At 42.9% G+C, this 22,719-nt stretch overlaps 1 protein-coding gene across 1 annotated transcript; it reads right to left on the minus strand.

Moving 5' to 3' along the window:
- Window positions 1–3,478: 3,478 nt before the first annotated feature.
- LOC125020067 (oxysterol-binding protein-related protein 3-like) lies at window positions 3,479–21,510 on the minus strand. Its single transcript, XM_047605318.1, has 22 exons — window positions 21,373–21,510; window positions 15,487–15,676; window positions 15,068–15,184; window positions 14,343–14,396; window positions 14,149–14,262; window positions 13,872–14,024; window positions 13,683–13,773; window positions 12,749–12,852; window positions 12,445–12,534; window positions 12,179–12,338; window positions 11,916–12,040; window positions 11,697–11,822; window positions 10,397–10,490; window positions 9,134–9,369; window positions 8,524–8,661; window positions 7,257–7,320; window positions 6,830–6,908; window positions 6,541–6,685; window positions 5,482–5,626; window positions 5,269–5,395; window positions 4,478–4,600; window positions 3,479–4,229 (listed from the first exon to the last, which is right to left on the minus strand). Exons 2-22 carry the CDS (start codon window positions 15,547–15,549, stop codon window positions 4,133–4,135), a joined length of 2,445 nt encoding a protein of 814 aa, XP_047461274.1. The 5' UTR covers window positions 15,550–15,676; window positions 21,373–21,510; the 3' UTR covers window positions 3,479–4,132.
- Between the last annotated feature and the right edge of the window lie 1,209 nt (window positions 21,511–22,719).

A 22,719-nucleotide genomic window follows, 5' to 3' on the forward strand; every position in this document is an offset into this window, starting at 1 on the left:
GGAGTTAACCATAATCATTCGAACAAACTCATATTTGTATGCGTGTGCGTAAAAGTGTAAACGTGTGTGTTTCCGGACAAGAGCAGACTTGCCCGGTCGATTCTTTTTTTTTTTTTTCATCAGCAAATTGAAAGTGGAAAAAATGTGTAAGCCATTGCTCTCTCTCTCTCTCTCTCTCTCTCTCTCTCTCTCTCTCTCTCTCTCTCTCTCTCTCTCTGCTTTTTATAATGTATAACATTTTTTACTGCTAGTATTTGTAGCTGTGCTGCAATATGGCTGGATGAAAATATGTCAGTTTCAAGAATATCATTTTCGATGTGTTCAGCATAAGCTCAAAAAATAGGCACCTGGTGACTTAGTGGCCTCTTTTTTAGAACTGCATTCCTCTTCTGATGTTTGTGGCATTCCCCTGAAAGCACACCATACTCTAGGTGCTGCTGTTGTTGTCTAGTATTATGTTGTTTCCGATTTAAAGTGAAACGCACACAGACATTCTAAGAATGAGTGCTTTTGGTTGGGTGGTTACATGTTGGTCCGTGACCTACTTGTCAGAGGTGATAAGTCGGAACCCTGAGAGGGAGTTGTCACAGATATAGACAGATAGTCATGCCAGCAACTTAAGAATGCACCTACATGCACATTAACAGCTATAGCTTAAAGAAGACCCCTTGACCACTGCAGTAAAGACCGTTTTATGAAAGTGAAAATATTTTCCGGAAGTATTGACATGTGTCACTGGCTGAGGTTTAAGTAATTTTAAAGAATGTGAATTGGATGGAGCTGGGACAGAGGAAAGAAAAGCGAAACTGGGAAAGCTGCTCAATTGAAAACACCTGTTTGGACATTCAACACGAAAACAGGGTAACTGGAGACAAGTGAGTGTCATGACTGAGTGTGAAAGGAGCATCCCTGAAAGGCTTAGTCATTGACAAGAAAAGATGCGGGGGCAGCGTGAGTGGGAGCACTTCAGAAAACTGTTGTCAGTTCACGCAGTTTGTCTCACAAGTCCACATATTAAATAGTTCTTGGAAATTATGGTTATTTATGTCCTGTGGGCTAAAAAGGAAAAGGACCACTCACGTTGTAATCAGCCCGTAGCTCAAAAGTCGGCAACTGTGGTGTGTGGGGGAGTGTAAACACCCATGGAATGTGCCGCCGTCCAAGCAACGTCCCTTCTTATTTCAGCAGGACAATGCCCAGGCACATTCTGCACGTGTTACCACAGTGTACTAGTCTGGCCTACCTCTGCCACTAAAAATGTGTGGAGCATTATAAAGAGCAAAACACGACAACGGAGACCCGGGACTGTTGAGCAACTGAAGTCGTACATCAAGTAAGAACGGGAAAGAATTCCATCTATCGTCTTTTTTTTTTATGTAATTTTTTTAAGGTCTTAACTTTTTTCCTGCTTTTAATGACAAAGTGGGCAGTCACTTTTTAGGTAACCTTCATGTCTTTGAGTGAAGTAGCATGCAATTATTATTAATTATTATTATTATGACTCCACCAAACACAAATAAAAACACAGAGACAAAGAGGAAAAAGTCAACCGGTCCTTTACTCTTCAGGAAAAGCAGCCCATATGGATGTTGTCAAACCTGAATCTGGAACGACTAATGGAACTACCCACTAACACGCACAACCCATTTCAGATTACAGTTTTTTCTTTGCCCCAGGGGCAATAAAGGTGACCAGGTTAAACAACACCCAAACTTATCAGATCAACAGGAGCTAACTGGTGTGCGAGTGAATAAGTCTGTCTCTCATGAGCACAGTTCCATTGTTTTAAAAATGAAAGTTGTGTAACTGTCTGGCTTGAGCGACGGGCTCTGCGTAGTGTCGGAAAATGCTGGAGTTCATCCCGACCTGCCCCACAAACCTCCTCGGGTCAGGGTATCAGGCCTTCTTTTCAATGTCAAGGCAGCCGCTGGTGGCCAGCTTTCGTATAGGTACGACGAAAAGCCAGAAACGTTGCAGTGTCTCCACAGATTTCTCAGTATCCTCTTTGTGTCTCCAGATGAGCTGCAAAATACTGGTACTTCCAAGAATCTCTTAAACCGTTGTATAAACCCTGGATCTCAGTAGTAGGTAGTTGAGGAAGTTACTCTCAGTTCTTCTGTTTTCTGAAAACTACTTCAGTGAATGAGTGCAAAGCTCATATTACAAAATTACATTCTAGTAAAATAAACACACCATATTACTGTAAAAAAACAAAAAAAACATTTAAAGCACTACAGTGCAAAATCTCCTCAAATGGGATGTCTTTAGAATGAGTATTTTTCTTCATTTATTCAGTCAGCTAGCACTGCTAGCCACAGTAGCTAGCAAACCATGGACCCATAAATAGTCAACTAGCCACGTAAAATAAATTCCCTTTTAATTTTATTCAGTTATTCTGTCACTCAGACATACGTCACGTTAGTTGAAGTCATTATATTAGTATAAGTTAACTGGTGGCAAATACTGAAAATGTGAATGATAAATAAGTGGAGGAGTGCAGGTTTTAATTCTATGTTTACATTTGACCCAATTGGACATTGAACAGGTGATAAAATGTGTTTTGTGGTATTAGAAAGGTCAAACTGAGAAGACTGCAGAAAAAAGGGGTATTAAAAATGTATCAAAGAGATTTACCTTCTGAGAACGTTTGCGTGCTTGTGCAGCTCCACTCGGATGAATGAGGAAGAGAGTTCTGTGTCTTTGTTGAGCTGTCGGCCTGCAACTTTAATTACTCGAGTGTCACGGCTCAGATAACACTGCCTCTGTCGCAGCGTGCATGTGTTTGCAGCAAGAAAGCTCTGAATGTATTCTTGTTTAAGAGCCTTGGAGGTCGGGGGGACACATTTTCTTATATTTGCGAGTTGTATGCTTGTTAACGAAAAACTGCAAAATAAAGTTTATAAAAAAAAATGGGAAGGACAAAAAAAGGCTCTGAAAGTAACACTGTCCACCACATGCTCAGCTGGTAAATATAGACTCAGCTCGTGACCAAATCTACAGCTAAAAGTAAAATAACAGAAAGAATGGAAATACAACTCCATATGATGTTTCTCCGTACCTGTTGGATGTGTAAATAAGAAACACTTCACTAATACATTTGAGACACTTCCACTTGAAAGGTGATATGGCCGCGGTGTTTACAACTTGCCTCTTCTGATTACAAGTTAAAATATTTATTATTCTCTACTTCCGTTTCAATTTGCAAAGAGGCCTATGACAAATGGGAGGAAAGATGAGGACATCGGGTCAAAATTAAATATATACTGGCACAGGAAGAAGCTTTTAGGAAGAAGCTTTTAGGAAGAAGCTTTTAGGAAAAGGGAAGCAGAAAGAGGAACTACCTGACCCCGACGCTACAATGTCTTTCAAGTAAAATTAATTCACTTTTTCAAATATGACTCATTAGAAGAGAAAGGAATGGATTTGTTTGTGAATCATCTCAGTCACATGCAGAACACAAAGTGGGTCACACCGTAACTTGGCCGTCCATTGTACAGTTTATTATCTTCTTTCAACGTGAGGTAATTATTGCTGTTTTCCTCAGTGTTAAACTGTATCCACAGTCTTATGACAGTCACGTCTGAATATAACGAAGCAGCATACTGGAAAAGGCGTAACTTCCTGTACCATAAGTACAACATGTGCATTCTGTGGAATAATGTCATTACATGTCAACACGATGGAGCAATACGTTTGCCAGTTTAGACCCTCCAGTGAAGAATTATACTGACCTCATCAAAAACATGTTTAACTTCTGATTAAAAGTGTTGTTGCATAACTGCTACAGCAGTCCGTGGAGTGCAGCACGACAATAAAAGGCACTTTGGTAAATGCTAAGATGCAAAAGAAAAGAAACTAGTGATATGCATGTTTAGTCTACCATGACACCGTGTAAATTACAGTTTTAAGAGCAGAAAATGTACAGAGAACAGGAATAAACAATATAAACAAAATTAGCATTAGTTCTAGGGGCTCTGCTCCGTCCCGACAGAGGAAGCAGAAGTCCATACGGATTTGTGTTGCCGTGACACGCTGCAACTCATGGTGGCAGTGTCAGGAAACTAGGAGTTCAGGAGTTCAGTTTTTATACTTCCTTATATACGATAAGTCGGAGTGGCGGAGAGGTTAAGGGTCACCACAAAACGGGGAAGTTCAGTTTGCTGAAGCCGGGGTCTCTGCGCAGCTCCCAGTATGTGTCGTTGCTCACCCACGTGTCGTCCTTTGACTTCCTGCACACACAAATGAAATCTTTTATTTAATAAAATCTTGCTTCAGTTGTATTTTAAGTGAAATAAGTATTGCATATTTTGTTGTTGTGATGATCCCAACTCTTATTTAACAGTCCATCTTATCTAACACACCACACTGCCCGTGCATGTGATCTCTGATCATGTGACGAGGCAATTATGTGGAGAAACACACGTGGGCACCGTGTCTGATGGAGACTATATGGTTAGAGACAAGCTGAGCAGCGTACTTGAAAAAGCGTGGCTGGTGGATCATGTTGTTGTCCTGCAGCACTTTCCTCCTCTCCCTCTGGAGCTGCTCTATCCTCTGTTTCTGCTCCTCAGCTCCTTCCGTGTTGCCCTCCTCCAGAAGCCTGAAAAGGAGGATATAGTAAGCACATCAGGAAAAAGCAGCAGACATTTGCTTCTACTAGAGTGACAGCAGCATTCAGCAAAAAAACACACAAATGAAAACTTAAAAAAAAAAAGAAGAGAAAGAAAAATAACAGTTTATGTGTAATAGCAGCTGCCTCCATGCCTGTAGCATCTCAATGCTCATGCTTACTTTTCAAATATTACACCTAGTGTTGACTGAAACATACATGAAAATATAATCACTGTAAATCAGGATGTTAGTAAAGTATCCACAGATTACATTAATACTACATTTCATATTGTCATCTTATAAGTTCTTATATGACTGATGCTGAGGAATATATCAGTTGAACTACAGGGTTCAAAATGTTACTATACATTTTAAAGGGCAGTCTCTCTATATATATGAGAGGAAGCTGATATCCCTGTGAGTTCATTTTCCTGGATCTAAACCCAACAGACTGTTGCCATGGTTATGTTCATATCTCTGACTTCTCTTCTTCACAGCACATGGACTAAACCAGACTTGGCATGAGAAAGTCATGTTTGTTTGAGACCAAATGGTCAGAATTGTCAGCTGCTACTATCAGAATTAACAATAAATGACAAAAAATAAGGCAAAGTTTGTGAGCAGACAGCTGTTTTTTGCGTGTACTCTGCAAGCTACCTCTGGTCCGGCCTGAAGCGTGTGTCTGTGGGGGGCAGCAGAGGTCTTAATGTGAAGTCCAGCTCATTCAACTCCACTGCAAACTGGGTGAAGCCGTAGTACTGCTCTTGTTCCTCTGGCATGGGGTCTATGTCAGGTGATAAGGTCAGCTACGCCGCTTGACTAAGTAAGTTAAGCCTTTGTAAACGACATTTCCAGAAACCAATTACTCACTTGCTCTCCAAATACACGTAGCGGAAGGAGGGTCTCCTTGAAACACTGACTCATGCCATTTTCCAAAAATGGAGTGGACCACTTTTCCGTTTGAATCTGTAACAACGCCCTCTATCTCATTAACCGTCGAGCTCCATGATCTTGCCTGAAAAGAAAAAGGGGAACCATTTGTATGTGTATGGACAGAAGACATATGTTGCACAGACACTGTACACATGACAGAAACTATCTAATAAATGTTGTATAATTTTATAAAAAAAATGTTCCATGTCTGTCTTTAAAGTACGGTTCAGACTCATTGAGGTAGAGTTCTTGATCGGTTCTTGTTATTGTGTGAACTTGGTGTGTTAAAGCATCAACACAAATCCAAATTCATGAGGTAAAACTCATGAAATAATACAGCAGTGGACCAACTGTGTGTGTTCTGTGGTGTAAAACTACATTTGTCAGTGCCATTTAATGTAACGGGTCCAGTTCCCTCTTGGAAAAGGCTGTTTAATGCCCCAATACATCTACTATAATACAGGCCGACTATGAATAAGCAGCTCATACAGTCCCACTACAAGGAAGCCATCAGTTTATCCATCCATCAACTATTACTGCTCATCACTGGAGGGTCAGAGGGGGGCTGGAGCATATCCCAAGTGTCACTGGTCATTGTGCAAGACTTTAATATTTTGGGAAGCACTTCTTCTTTTGTCCAGTAGAGGGAGCTGTTTGTCTTTATAACGCTACTGGTCAGACATGGTCAGAGTCGTCTGGCATTAAATAAAACGGCATTAACCTTTGAACAAGTGTGACGTTGTTTATGCTCTAGTGAGAGGATGACAACAGTAAAATCACGTGCTGAAATCCAACAAACCTTGATAATTGCAAGACTCTAACAGAGGTCCACGTGAATGTGACAAATCAATACATACTGAGATAGGAGGAACTAGATAGGACAATAAGGGAACATTTTATTTGCGTTGTAAAATATTTCTTTCCTCTCTTGACTAAATGACTGAGGATAGTGTTACTTTCATTCACTGCTGGAGCTGAAGCAGAGTGTTTCCTAACCTTGATAAATGTTACTTTACACTGGCAGGCGTCACTGTTTATATTTTTGATGGCCATCTCTCCGTAGTGTTCGATCCAGCGCTGGCCGCTCAGGATGTTATGGATGCATGATGTCACTTTGTTCCATTCGTAGTGGTCCCCAAACCTGGAAGCATCACACACACACACACACACACACACACAGTTTAGCTTGCACTCTGCACACTGATGTGGCCACTTGTATTGAATATATACACTCACGGACAGCACATACAAACACACGCCCACACAGAGTAAGTAAAGGACCTACGCAGGTAGTGTGACATGTGTGGTTCCCATGGGAACTATTTCCATGGATTTGCCCCAGAATTTATTTTTCCACCGAACATCTAAAAGAGAAATGATCACAAAACAAAAGGTGAGTGCTTGTTGACAATGGAAACTGCTGTATTATCTTAATGTAGTTTGTGTATCTGGTCCCTTCAGTGAAGAATAAAGCAACTATTTATGTCCACAGACGGAAATGGAAACAGAGCAAAGGGCTGCATTTTCTTTTACTACCAATGCTTAGTTGTTTTTGAGCTACAGAAAGAGTGATCATAAGGCCACTTTTCACCTAGAACATGCTGCAAATTCCTGGGAAAAAAAGGTGTGGCAGCATGATGTAAGTACAAGTAAGTCCAGTCAAACACAGAGGAGATGGGGTGTTTATTCCAAACACGCTCTCTTGTACTCACCTTGCCAAAAGGTAAAGTTCTTTGAATCTGAGTGACAAGCTGACACAGGTGGGTGATGACTCACCTGGGAAGTGGAGAGAAGAGGTAATAAGGGTCTCGTCAAAACGTTCTCAGCGTAGTAATTAATCAGTTAAAAATGAACTCAAAAGGTGACATGTAACCAGCTACAAAGCCGCTGAGTCATTTATTTTGAGGGATCCGTGCGTCTTGACTGCTTTTTTTCTGCTTGTGAATTATGTAACGTGGATATGCAACTCTACATTTAAGTGTAGATGTAGATTATGTTACAAGTTAAAACCTTGTGAACGGAAAGAACAGCGCCCTCTTCCTGTTATAGGTACACTCGCTAGTTCATCTGTAACTAATCAATAGCTCCGTTTCCATTACAGCTTTTCACTAAATGAAAGCGATATCTCTGAAATTTTAAGTACAATCGTGCTCCATTGAAATGTGTTTTGCGAATGAGCTGTGACTCATTCACTTTGAGGAAGATGGACTTCAAAATGAACTGGTCACATGACCTACTGCGTCATCTCCAGAGACGCTGGTGACGGGGAATTGCAAAATAAAGTGTTTCCATTGCACTTTAGCAACACACTGTTATAGCAACAGGTATTTTAGTACAAATAGTGATATTTGAGAGGTTTCGTGTATTTGTAGGGGTAATGAAAACGCACATGTTCTCCAACCAAAGTGGACAAGCCTAAATAAATCAAACACTTCTGTGTTTACCAGCACCACCAGCTACATCTTCCAAAATGATCATACAATTTTTCACTGTTTCCATGTACTGTAAATCGAATTATTTAACAAGGAATAAAGGCAGAATATATTATAATATACTGGTTTTCACTTGTGTACCCAATGAACTGTCAAGTGAGTGCACATAAAACAGGAAGAGGGCGCTGTTCTTCCAGTTCACAGGGTTTTAACTTGTCTGATGAAGTGTTACATTTATATTTTGATCTGTGTATCAGTATTTCGTCTAGATTTAATACAATTAACCTAATCAGATGTCTCTCTGTGTTAGACCTGTGATCGACTGGCTACTTGTTCAGGGTGTACCCTGCCTCTCACCCAATGAAAGCTGGGACACCGCCAGAGGTTGAGAGTACAAGCGGTTACAGAAAATGAGTGAATGAATTTAACTACAGCGAGATAATGTATTCAACACTTCACTGATGAAATTACTCTTTACATGTTATCTTTGTAGGTTACATTTAGTAAACTGAATGAATAACTCATGTGCAAGCTGCGTGACTTCTACCTGTTCAGCTATAAACCTGTAGCCCTTGTCAGGTCTGTCACACTCGTACGTCTCACCCAGCACTGGGTTAAAGGGTTTGCTGCCTGCTCGATGGAAGCTGGATGCATAGGCAGATATTGCAAACGTAGCAACGTACACCTGCACAGAAAAGGACAAAGGAGATGGATAAATATTGAAATTACTGGTATGTGTGCTATGACACTCTGCGTTCATGTCAGTGTGTGACTGTAAACTGTGTCTAGGACTGTGAAGGTAATATTGTGTGTAGGCATGTGCTTCAGATGCCAGCTGTGTTTAAATCAGCGTACGGGCTGTGTGGCTTCTCATACTTGACACCATTTAGATGTGGGCAAATGTGAATTTGTGTTAAAGAATATTAATCCTCAGTACGTAGGTGGTATTGAGCTTACTGTTTATTGTGTCTGTGTGGACAGACTATCCACCGCTTACATATGCACATGTCTGCTTTTCTGATGTCCGAATCTATTTATGTGTGGGTTAATTAGCCTCAACGCCAGGAGACTTGAACTCACACCTTCCAAATTCATTAGTATGAGTACAATTAAACCACATTAACAAGGTTCTATGTTGCTCGTGCAGGTTTCCTTACCATGCGCTGGTAAGGGTCTTGAGTCTGGTTAGCGGTGTCCAGCAGGTCGCTGTACTCCAGCTCCTCACACAGCCTCTGCAGGGTGTTCAGCGGCTCATTGAGCTGCACCGGCATGGCCACCTTGGACAGGTCCTTGCCGATGTTGTTTCTCAGGATGTTCCACAGGCTCACGCTGCTGGTGGGTCTGGTGGAGGGCAGCGTGGAGCGTCGGCGAGCCAGGGTCACCACGCTGCTGACTGCAGGGCGGTTCACGAGGGCGGGGCAGGAGACACAAAGAGTAGGGACAAATGAGACGGAGCAGGAATGGTTTCTTGAACTGTTCAAATGACAGATGCGGTGAAGTCTCATTGTTCAAAGCTTATTTGAATGGAGATAAAAATACATTGTAGCTTCAGGGGCGACATTTGTTCCACCCAGTGAGAAGAAACTCTAGTAGACTACATAGTGATTAGACCCCCCTGACTCCCCAAATTTACATTTCTTTAAATACACATTAACATAAATCCAACATATTTTAGTAAAGCGACAAGGGATAGCTTAATATTTAATTGCAAAATGATAATAATAATGTACATTTGTAAAAAGCCTTAGGCCAAGTTTAATATAGAACACACAATAATAGGTAATGGGGTCCTTGGCCTGACTAACGTTGAAGACTCCTGCTCTAGTAGATCTGTTTACTGACACAACTGATTGGGATATGTTAGTGTTTAAGCTGTTTAATTTAGATAAGCAAAATTAAATATATTTACATATGCATATATTTATGTGTATATATATATATATATATATAAACCACATAAATGCAAATAAAACCAACATTTGTATTTCAAACTGATTCACCATTAAAGCTACCTGGAAGCAAAGGCATGTGCGACCATGCGGCGCCACCATCTGCAGCAGTGAATTAATGACGCCTGATCACAGATGCTTTGTCACATACTGTGCGATGAACCGTTGCAATAAGTTTGTAAACACGTCTGGAAGTTGGCGCTGGCCACGTTCAACACGTTTACTGAGAAAATGAGTAATTTCCCTGATTCCAGACATTCACATTTTATCTGACGTTGACACTTCCTGCAAAATACCCGCACAAAGACGCTTAATCAGAAAGTCCCTGCCTCTTCTTGGCAGAATGAGGTTTATTTACGTCTCTTTGAGGTTTATTTATGTCTCTTTGTGCCCATTGTTGGTGTTCAGTATGACTTCACAACGAGACACACAACTTGTTTTTTTTGTTTAGTTTTTTTTTTTTTCATGTACCCGAGTTGTGTCTCTCACTGCCTCCCCCGTTGCTGTAGGTATCCATGGAGACACTGTCACTGACATCACTGATGTAAGAGTCATCGTCGGACACCTGGAGACGGAAAATCGATGATAAAAGGTCAGTGAGCCACCACAATATAGTACAAAGAGGACAATAACACACTATTCAAATACTTGCATCATAGGTACAGAATACAAAAGGTGAATAGAATACTCAGGAAAAGACCTTTTATATTTTGAGAAAAAAAAACGTAGTTTGCATTTTGGGAAACTGATTAACTTCCAACTTCCTGACACACAGTGTCTACACAGACAGCGTTTGAACCAAGATTTTGTGTCAACCGTGTCACAGTCAGACTGAACAGAAGTGTATAACGAATAAAGTTTACCTGCATTTTTAGTTGGGGTTTATAAAGGCGCCATTAAAACTGCCCGTCCTCCACAGCTCAACGAGCAAGAGAGACAGGACAGAAGTATTGTTCCAGTGAGGTGGAAAGTGAATGAAGAGAGGGAGCGGCGTTGGCGAGAACAAAGCAGTGAGTCAGACAAATAAAACCTTATTTTCTGATTGTTTCGTGGCGGTTACATTCTGAAACGCAACTAAACACGCCCACACCTCCTTGCAACCGTGCAGGAAGGTGCTGCATTGCTGGATTTTCAGTGAATGCAGCTGAAAGGCACGCTTCAAACAGACACGGACCTGCAGCTCTTAATGAATCAATGAGGAGAAAGACGAGAGAGTTAAACCACTATGGTTTTTTTTAAGTCTCACTCTCCACCTGGCTGAAGGCTACATACCCACTGTCAAAAGGATGCGGCGCAGGAATAAAGGAAAAAAAGGAAGAAAAAATTCAAACAGGGGTCAAGGTCTCTGGAGATACACTGCCACACACCTCTTGAGGGTCGTACGTGATGACTGACGCTTGTCTATTAATTTATATGTGGTTTGTTTTGAGAAGGATCGTGCTTGTTTTACCTTCAATCAATACAGCTGTTTACACTGTGGGGGTATGTATTCAAGTGTCATGAATGCTATGCATGTCTCAAGGAAAGTGAAGCATATTTTCAAGGTTTCAGGACTATTTTTCTCCAATTTAAAAGTGCAACTAGAGTCACTCTTTGGACTCGGCTGACCAGTGCGCTCAATACGTTGCCTGAATGACTCCTGTGAACACACACAGACAGAGCACTTGCTGCTGCTAGAATTCTGTGTAGACGCTGTGTTATGGATTACTAGGCTGAGCGAATGATTCATTGTTATTGACTCTGAATGTAGACAAGATAACAGATGTCTGACCTCAGATGAAGAAGAGGAGAGGAGGTACTCCTGAGCGTCAAAGAACTCCGATATGGACTCTGGAATGGACGCTTTGCTCTCATTGGACGCCTGGTGGACCAAAGAGTGGGAGGCGCTTGCACAATCCTGGTTGGTTATTAAGATGCAGTAAAATTAGACCTGTGGCAATAGGCGGCGGACATTTGTGGAATAATAATGCAGAGCCGCAGAGGCACTCACTGAGGCATAGGCAGTCTTCAGGCCCATGACCTGAGATGGCTGGGGGGCCTGCAGGTCGATGGTGTGCCTCAGTCTGTCTCTCTCTGCTGCCAGGGAACTAAAGGCTGATTTTAGTGTGACGTGTACTGGAGAGAAGCAAAGGCCACAGATGGAAAAATAACATGAAGATAGGAGGTACTGAGTTGTCATGGAAACTATCTTACCTTATGGAAGCAAACACCAAAATGTGTAATTTTCAATCGACAGCAACGGCAGAGACTCACTGTTGTTGGCCAGTCGGCAGAAGTCCTCTTGTAGACGGGACGCGTCTGTGGGCGAGTCTGGGGATTCGGGACAGACCTCCTGGGTGTTTGACTCAGTGATGGAGAGGTTGGGATTGGAGGCATGAAGGCGGGGGGGTTTGGAGGAGATGCAGCTCGGAACCTGGTGTGCAAACGCAGCGAGAGATTATCCCTTCATTCCAACTATTAAACGAACGTGCATTTAATAACCAGCCGGAAAGAAAAATAAAAATAAGCTTGACGTGTACCTGGAGTGTAGTTTTGGTTTCTTTGCTGTTGTTTTTTGATCGCCACCTCCTTGGCCTCTTTTCCTTTTTTGGAATGTCATAAGTAGATGCCTGTGGTACCATATAAGACAGATAGATTAGGAATAGTAACAAAATCCTTCTTAAGTTAATTCCGTAGTTAAGACAACTGCTTTATTTCTTAACCCCAGAGAACATCAACCACTTTTCTGTTACACCCATAAAGAAGGGACATAGACTTCTATTACATGCCCAACGCCTTCACATTTGACACTATGGCTAACTTCATCTGTGTCCCTGTCCTTACTTGTAGTGCACTGATGGCTGGAGCCGAGTATGTGCGGTGTAGGACCTCCATGCTTTTCAGCAGGAGGTTGAGTTCCTGGAGATATGATTCACATTCTTCCAGGTCTAAAGGAAAGAGAGATTATTATTAGATAAAAGCTTAGAACGAGGGCTCGTGATAACAGACCCCTCCACAGTTTGTAAACAATGTATTTTGAGGGGCGGGGCTTGACTGGAAGCAAAAGATCTCAAACACTATAGCCTGTAAACAGCTGTTAGCATATCTCAAGAGAGTTGTTTTGGCAAGAAGGGACAAGGGAAACGCATATTTTAGAGAATAAACTAATATGTTCACTCCCTGAGACCCTGAATGTTATTTTAAAAAGTTGACTCTGACTAATGGGACCACATTCACTGACCCCTACGCTCTCACTCACTGGATGGACGATTTGACCAAAGTAGGACACAGAGGGGTCTGTCTTTATCAAGAGAAGCCTCTCCAACAGAGATAGTACAAGAAGTAAGTGGCACCACTGTGGAGGGTAATGTAGTAAATGCAACTTCTGTTTGGACACCCATGAAACACGCAGCTAACGTTTACTTAGCCCGCAGTTAGCATTAGCATGCATGTGTAACAAGAATCCCCTAAATAATGATTATGATTGGCAATCAATAAAACTTTGTGTTTTTGATTTTTTTTTTTTTTTTTTAGTTTTGGCACCAAAACAAAACAGCAAGACGACATTTTCATGGTTGACAGTGACGGTTTTCGCCTCAAGCTTCCCTCTGTTTTGCCTCCAGCTAACATTGTGACATCACAGTGACGTAGACCATGCAGGGGTTTGTAGATAAAACAGAACATGAAAGACTTCAACTAAAAGGAAGTAATGCTGAGAAGGAACAGCGACGAGTCAGCCAGCAGAAGCAGACAGAAATAGAAAAAAAAAACAACAAACCTTTGCAGCACTTGTCCATGTCCTCTGAGGAGTGGAGCCAGGAGCTGACCTTAGCCTGGTGGACTGACGCCTGCTTGGTAAGGGTAGACCTCTGTTTGAGATTAGAAAGAGCGATACCGGTAATCTCACATCCTTACGGCAACAGTGGAGACATTTCTTTTCCTCGGAAAGGACCACAGGACAACTTACTTTCCTAAGGGAATCATTAAGCGAAGGGGAAGATGCGGCGTGGGGGTGGAAGAGATGCCTCTCGTGAGGATACATAGCGATTTCGTTCTGCCGAAACACCCGGTGATTGCGCAGCTTTGACACCCACTCCTCAAACAGCTCAGGAGTCTTCACCTGGGTGACACAAATTCAAATTAGGAGCAATAACTTGTTGAAAACTCTTGCGCATGTCTCTGTGTGGAACAGACACGGGAAATGCTGCAGATGCTGAGGAATTCAACTGAGCCTCGGGATGTACCTTTAGGTGATAGATGTTATCCTCTGTGTCCAGGTCGATGCACATGGCTTTCTTCTTGATTGACATAACAGAGAGGCCGACATCGATGCAACCGTGAAGCTTCCCTTTCTTCAGCTGTGCAAAAATAATTGCAGTTAGTGTTTAGTTTGGGTGTGGAAGAATGACAGACAGATGATTTCAAAGGTGATACCTACATCAGTCCCACGCTTTGCATACTTCAAGATGCCTTTCTCCAACATGAAGTATCTCTGAGCAGAAAATAACAAATGGAATCAATAGTCTTTCGTGGAAGAAACAAGGTCATTACACATGCGTTATATACCGATAAAGAGCGTATGCAAGCGCTGTGAAGCTTTCACCGTTTGACATTTTACAACAGAAATAAGGGAACAGTCGTATTGTGGAGAATGTCTGTGTGCAGATATAAACACGGTTTACAAGCACACTTACATCTGACAATAAAAACAAAGTACGCTGACAAGGCGCCCTGGTAGAACTCGAGGTCCCTTATCAGCAAAAAAAAATATGGACTATTAAAGGGGCAGTTCCATCATCGCACATGGCACAAGTTTCCAGGTATGTCTCAGAAAGGGAGGCGGGGGAGGGTTATGAGTCAGGATTACAGTACATCAGCTGGGAATAAAAACAATGGAAAGAAGGAAATGCTGAGAACTATTAGTGGCGGTAAGGAGGAAATGCGGATATAGACTAAAGGTATTAAAAGGCAGCAGGAAACAACTCTAGGTAGACATTAAGGGAAGACTATAAATATTCCTGGTTCAATCTTAGCTACAAGATCGACCAACCAAACCAGTTGAAACTTTCCACAACACGGAAAATATGCCCAAAATGAACTTGAGTGAACTTGACGCGTCTCGCTGCTGTGGGGCTTTAAGAGGGTCAGTGCTGAGGTGCTCACCTTATGCCACCCCTTCATGGGCCACTTCCTCCTCTTGAGCAGGAGGCCTTCCTGTCTGGCAGGCTCCTGCATGCTGGCAGGAACCCCCCTGAGCCCCTCCACAATCTCCCAGCTATCCTGAAAGGAGACACGGGAGAAATACAGCATGAGTCTTGAAGTATCAGAGGTATCTATGTAACACACGTCAACATCCTCGGAGATATCGTTTAAGTGGAATACCGTTATCGCTACAAAACTAGTCTTTGTACTTTGTTTGAATTAATACTAGACAACACGTACACACACAGACACACGAGCGTAACCTCTGCAATATCTGACCTACTTCACAGCCCTCTGGATAAACACGGCACAATTGAAATTCACCAAATCAGAGGTCAGTCGACAAACACATTCACATGCGCGGACCCCCGAACAAATACCTGGTTGCTGTCATGTTTAGACGACCCGCTGCTGTCACTGTGAGTGGGGGACGGTGATGTCATCTTTCTGCGACTCGACTGCCTCCTGCCCGCCGTTGTGTCGTTTCTGTGGAAACCGCAGCAGCGCAGATCACAGCAGAGCCTCCAGGAGCATCACTCTGACCTTTGAAGGCCACGGCAACAGTCAGCACTGCAGAGATGAGGGGGGGCGAAACGAGGTGATGTCAGCGCAAAGGTTACGGGAGCTTATTATGAAGAGAACGGCAGCGGGCATACAGCAGTTAAAAACAGAGGAATCGCTTACTCACAGCGTGCCCAATGACTAATTGTGAAATCCCCACAGTCCATAGTGGGTGAGCATAAATATCCAGAACACAATCATGATCATGAGCCCTCTCACATACAGACTGTGAATATATACGGGAGTTCAAATGTTCTCCGACAGATGACTGGCTATAAATGGACTGATAAATATGAACTAAGTGCACTTAAATTATTTATGCCGACGTCAGTACCATACAAGTGTCGTGATCAAAGGCCTGCTGCTGATAAAAGCATCAGGAATTCAGTAAAAAAAAAAAAAAAAAAACCTTGGTGAGAGAAAAGAGTGTGAAACAAACAAGATGAAAAATAAAATCCTCCCTACTCGCGAGTATTTCATGTTTGAGATGTAACCTCAATATTGGTGAGATCAAACTAGTACAAACCAACTATTTTTAGAAAGAATAAGCTAAAATCAGCCCACAGTGATATGATTAGTGGAACCTTTCACATGTGAGGCCTGTGTTAAATAGTAGCAAGTTCCTTATATTCAATTCAATTCTATTTATGTATTTTATTTTATAAAGCGCATTTCATGCACAAGAAAGACTCAATGTGCTTTACAGGAGGTATACATAGTTACAATACAAACAGTTACATAAAAATCAATTCAGAATTGGAATTCGTGGTCAAATATGTACATATTCATAAATCTACATATACATTTACTGTTTGCATTTACTTAATTTTCATTCTATTGAATTAAAAACTGGATCCATGCTATTAGCTGCTTCAGTCTCTTTTTGTGTCAGAATTTTACATCCAGCTATGCATTTTCAGCTCAGTTTGTGATTGTTGATATGAGTGAGTTTGCCCGACAGGTCTGAGGAGTTTTGTGTAATTCCCACGTGTATGATCACACGGAGCGCGCGGGGAACGTCACACCCCACTTGCCGAACAGAACATGCTCCAGCCTGGCTGTGCCTCCAGGTGTGTTTTAACGCCACTCCCTTTGTGCGTCGCTGCCCCCGTCTAATACCTGCGCTGCTCTAAGTGTGTGCAGTGCGTACATCCTTCTGGTGCATTAACACGGAGAGGAGAGAGGCCTGCGCGTCCTCGCAGGCAACGCGAAGTTGTGTCAACTTTTGGATTTGAAGTGCTGCTAGAAACATCCTCTGCGAGCTCTTCGGTGGTTTCACTGAGTGTGTGTGTGTTCTGTAACTCCCCAGGGCCTCGCTTTTAGTCCGTGCCATGTTCAGGACGTGAGTCATCAACAGGAAAGAATGTGCTCCGTGCTTCGATACCCTCTATACACACACCACAACACACGGCCGGCTACAGTGAAACACTTGGCTAAAAGCAGACCGAAACACACGGACGGCCCACTTAGCTCACGGCTCTGGAGCACAGGCTAAAAGGACAGGCAACATATTTGAGTAGGTTTCAAATGATAAACTCGATTCAGCCCACCAAGCTGTTCTGCGTGCACTTTTCAGGCTGCGACACGCCTGCCGTCTCCCGCTGCAAGCGGAGCTTTGCAGGCACGGATCCAGTCAGGAATTTCTCGCACACATAAGTACTGCGCAAATACACTCGTGTGAAATCTAGATATTCAAGAACAGACGGTTAAACTATCCACGAAATGTGCCGTACGAGCTTGACGTATAGGGACATCAGCGGTGAGTTTAGAGCTCTGAGCAAGTCGTTTGAATCAAGTACACAATGAGAGGTGAGTGAGGGAAGAAATGTCAAGCACCACTTCACATAACACTGTGTTGCCCTGCCCTCCATTCCTCAGTCTTTTCCCTTTACACACAACTCATCAGCACAATTTGCAACAGCAAACTTCCTTACAGCAAAACCACAGAAACTGCAACGGCACGATTGCAGAGATTTTGCTGTCGCCACCTCCAGACACATTTTAAATGCTAAAAGTCCCGTGTGAGATTAGTTAGTAACGGCTATGACAACCCTCGACGGATGAAATGTAAATGAAGGAAGGAGACGCGCCACTGAGCAGCCACCGCGTGCCCTCCTTACTGCGACTGACTGATTACTGTACGACCATACTATACCACCGAGACCTCTACACTGTAAGACTAGAAGTGCTGAGGTTTTGTCTTCGGTCTTACGTAACGGGAGTCAATCATTAATGGAACAACACCTTGTAAATGATCTGTTAAGATGGAAATGGGTCATTCTCGTGGGTCATTCTCGTGGCAAGGCCACAGGGGATAAAAGGTTTAAAGCTGATGTCAAATGTGACTGTTTACTGTTTGTGTTTTCATGTGTGCGAGAATCCGTGGGATTAGTGTGCGTGAGGAGGGAAGGTATAAAACAGATGCAAATGGGATTTGAGCTGGTTTTGCGTTAGACCTGAGGGCAACGTCTAGCAACATGATTCCTGCATGGTCCATTGTGAATGGAGGTAATGCGGCTGCGTCGTAGCGTGTGATCCCTTACACCGCAGGGCACGTAACACAAAAGTACCTCCGAGGCCCGAGTGTACAATATCAGTTATTCCCCTAAAGTTCACACTTTTGAGAATAGTCTCTGAACAAGTTTTGTGTTGAGTGCAGATGATTCCCAGCAACCAACAAAGAGACAAGCATTAGGAAAACAGTGTTCTCTCAGACCTTCACAGCAAATAGCTCTTTTATGTAAAGAACCGTTCGGGAGCATTGTTTTCATAGGCGTAATTCAACTAAAACTCAAACAGCAATTACCTAACAAGCCATTATGTCCACATGTACATCCTTGTACCACAGGCAACACATACTGCATATTTTTAGAAAGCCCTGTGGCTTTCATAAAGCCACTAGTTCCAGGCTGAGGAATTGTCAGGCTGGACTTTCCAGTCCTGGTATGACAAACACACACAGACTCACACAGACTCACACAGGCATAGACTTAACAGCTAATCTGTCTGCTTTCTGCCACACAAGGTGCCACAGTAGCACGGTTATCAACCTGACAGTCCACCCTGTCGTACATCCTCACCATTACTGTCTGACTGGGACTACAAAAAGGTCCTTGCAGATGGCCCATCTGTGACCGCGCAACCAATGAAGAGCTCCGATCTTGCCGTAAAGCTTCTTTACAGAATTACCGAGGTTAAAGCTGCGCATGATTCTCTGATTATCAAATAGATAGCTGCTTTAAATAGATTCACATCTGGCAATATTTATCGTGCGCCTTCATACCAAAATTGGCTCCAGAACGGGCTGACGGAAGTGTGGCAGCTTATGTTCTCGGACTGGTCGGTGGCAGCAGCGCTTAGCTTATCTGACCTCTCACATCCAGTCCGACAGAGTGAACGGCCGGTAGTGTGGCAGGGAGACCGAGTCTCCTTTTTCGAGCATCGGCGTGTGATCACAGAGATGCGCAGCAACCCCAATGTGCCATTCAACAGTCAGTTATTATCATGTGCGCTCCAAAAAAACACAGAAAACTGCCCGAGAACCAGCCCGCCCTTAGATTCCCGACCAGTGTATTTCCGAAAAGCTGCATCACAAAAGATGTCTTACTGTCTTCCTTCCTGCAGAGACAAGGGACACTTTGTGTAGCTGCTCAATCAGGCGTTGCCATGGATACAAAGAAAACCGAGGCAAAGGCAAGAGTATGTTCGGTTTGTTTGTTCTTTATGAAAAATCTGAGGGCATAAAACATGGGGATATTTATAGAGTCCGTTACCGTTACCAGCAGAAACACGATTTCACATGAGTCTCTGACCAGCTGGCTTGAATGGAAGTAGGGCACGACACCCCATAGCCTCGCACAACACCGAAGCGGGTTATTCTCAGACCGGCCACTTGGCGCATTAGTCAAACAGGAGTGCTCTGTATTTACCAGCTTTTAAGTGGGTGTTGTGCAAAGGAGAAAGTGACACAGAGATAACGCAGTGAGTCACGTCGGCCACGTTGGATGTTTACACCCAAAAAGGCCACGGCAGGGGAAAAAAAAAAAACATTTTAGCTGGACAGAGATCAGCTGATTGAGAGATTTGAAATTGAATATCCCGTGGGGCAATCCTCTTTTTGGTTTGAGATCCCGAGGGCGCTGGGACAGCAGCCTGGAACAATGCCCCCTGGAGGAGGAAATGCAACACTTGCTCAAGGGCACTACAACAAGGAGGATGCATGCCAAAAAAAAATGGGTTTAAGGCAGATTGGTACATTTATGAACCCCGCCCTACTTCTAATACCCCACCTGCGTCGGCAAAGAACGATGGTTTTGATACAATGAACTGAAAACTATAAATTTGAGTCACGGATTAATTATTTTTCAGAAAACTCACAAGATGACACTAAAAACATGTGTATTTTGTCAGGGAATAGTATTCCGTTAAAATAACACAGGGGAAGCAAATGCGCACACAAAAGCTGGAAGTTGGAAAAACTGGCATTAAGTGCTGAGCAATCCCTTCAGCTTCGGCTCTTCCTGCCCGATCAGACAGACAGCTGCTGTCGACAAAACATTTAAAGGCTTTCCAGTAAGTACAAGACCTGTAATTTAACCTACAGCCCTTTACTGCCTATGGTGGACAAATGCATCTTTATGAACCCACATCACCCTTAGCTCTTAGCTGCGATGTGAACTCCGGGGTCATCACTTTGTTTATATCAGTCTGGATGTGCTGGAGTGGCAGAGATCCACAGGGAATCTGTGACTGGCACTGTGATAGCGATGCCATGCATGCATGTGATCTTGTCTGCTAAAGTCAAATAGGAAAGTGAAAGTGCAGAAACGCTCGGTGGCATTTCATGAAAGAGTGGCACGCAGGTATTTTAAGCATCACATAAACTGCCGATTTGTTCCTTGTCAAAATAACAACTAATGCGTTGTAGTAAAGGTTTCCAAAGACCAAAGTGATGTCCACTCTTATCCTGCAAGATTGAGAAACTTTTATTGTTAAAATCCTTGACTAATTAATTAATCTGATGACTCAAAATGATAAGTGTGGCCTCATGGAAAACACACAGCTGTCATAACTGTACATGTGAATCATACCGAGATAGCGTACACAATGTTTATACTGTAACAGACGCGATTAAATGAGCAGGCAAAGTGAGCCTCCTACATGACCTTAATATTTCATATAATCAGACTGAAAACGTGGAAAACTACTAGTTTTATTATACTCAGGGCTGGTTGAATCACATATGACGGGGACAAACTCCATGGAGAGTAACCACAGGTGTCCCGTTTTTTTTTTTTTTTTTTTTTTTTTAATCCACAGCCCCGCTCGGTTCCAGCTGCCAACGAAGCAATTCAAACTTGTCGGCGCAGACAAAATGTCCCAAATTCGACCCATGTGTCCCTGAACTCGATAGCGGCACCGGTCAGATATCACACGTCACAAGCCACCAAAAGTAGAGTCCCACACGCGAACCGGGCACCAAATATGTCACGAGGAATCCATTAATAATTCTATCGACAGCGATAATTCACACGACAGCAGGAGGACGTGGCCGGCGAGAGACGCCACATGAGCGCTGACAACTCTCAATTCAAACGGAAGCTACACAATGGGAGCAACAACACGACTTGAAATGAGTATTAATTAAAAAAGAAAAAAGAAAGAAATGAAAAAGAATGAAAGAAAGAAAGAAAAGAAAAGCTTACGGTTCTGCGGCGAAAGCTACAGCATGCTATCCTGTCAGCCGAGGGAGATACGGTACCTGCCTCAAACTAGTGCTGCTCGCTCCAACGCTCCAGCGAGGTAGACGGGGAGGGGCTTGCAAGGTGGGCAGGAGTTGACTGGCGTCCTCTCGGAGCCAATCACGACCGAGGATAATGGCGAGGAGGGCGGGGGATAAATGACGGGGCGGGGACAGAGTGACAGAAATGTCAAAGACAGAGGAAACAGTCAAGGTGAGAGTTAGTTTACCATGAAGCCCAATTTATAGTGCTGCGTTGACCCACGCACGGACCCTACGCGGGTGTGAGACATTTTATACTTATGCGCACACGTGAGTCTGGCTCGTTCTATACAAAACGCCACCCAAACACTAGAAGGCGCTGTATTTTTTGTTTCTACTTCCCGCTTCACTTCCTGCTTGACCTAATTCTTGACAAATTTTCATGGAGTCATAGAAATGTTTGTATTTCCAAACATTCCCAGTTAACCGCACAGATTCTTTACTGATCCAACACAATCAATTCGAAAATCGCGGAGACGGAGAAGCACCAAGAAATACTAAAGCAGAAATACGCTACTACCAAGTGGACCAATCACAGCTCTTGCGTTCTGCGTCGCCCATTTCCATGGAGGTGTAGGGAGCCTCTGCGTCAATTAAGGCAGACGCATAAATTACGTCAGACAGCGTCAGATAAAGACCACGTGACGACTCAGCACAAAATTAGCACAACATTGGTGTGACTTGGCTTTAAAAATACGACATTGATTAGTTTGTAACATCAGTTTTTGTATATGTTTATTCTTCTTCTGACCTCAACCCTTGTGTTACTTAATAAGAAGGAAATTAGCCTGTCGTCAAAACCTATTAGTACACACACATATGCTTAAATGTAAACTCTCCTAGCTACAGTATTACAGTATTAATTGTTCCATTGCTTGCTTTGTCTGATTACTAAATTTTTCCATTCACTTGCCTGTTTATTACTACTCGTGTAGTTATGTGAGAATGCATTCTTCTTCACCTGTGTACCCAGTGAACTGACAAGTGAGTGAATTTTACTATGGCTTTACTAAGACAAATGCATCCAGTCACTGTTTTGCCATCAGTCTACTAAGTCTACCAATCTAAAACATACGCTTTTGATATTATCACCAGTTTTCAGTTTTGAGATCATTAAAAAAAAATAAAACCCACTATGTGTGGAGGTACAGCTTGTCTTCATAATCCTTCTGCTCTAAGGGCTTCTTGCCATAGTCAGCACAATATTTTGTAATTTTCCTCAGACATTTCTGTTGCAAAAGACAGCTTTACCCACAGCTGCTGAATGTTT

The sequence above is a fragment of the Mugil cephalus genome, chromosome 14 (assembly GCF_022458985.1).
Source record: "Mugil cephalus isolate CIBA_MC_2020 chromosome 14, CIBA_Mcephalus_1.1, whole genome shotgun sequence".
NCBI classification, from domain to species: Eukaryota; Metazoa; Chordata; class Actinopteri; order Mugiliformes; family Mugilidae; genus Mugil; species Mugil cephalus.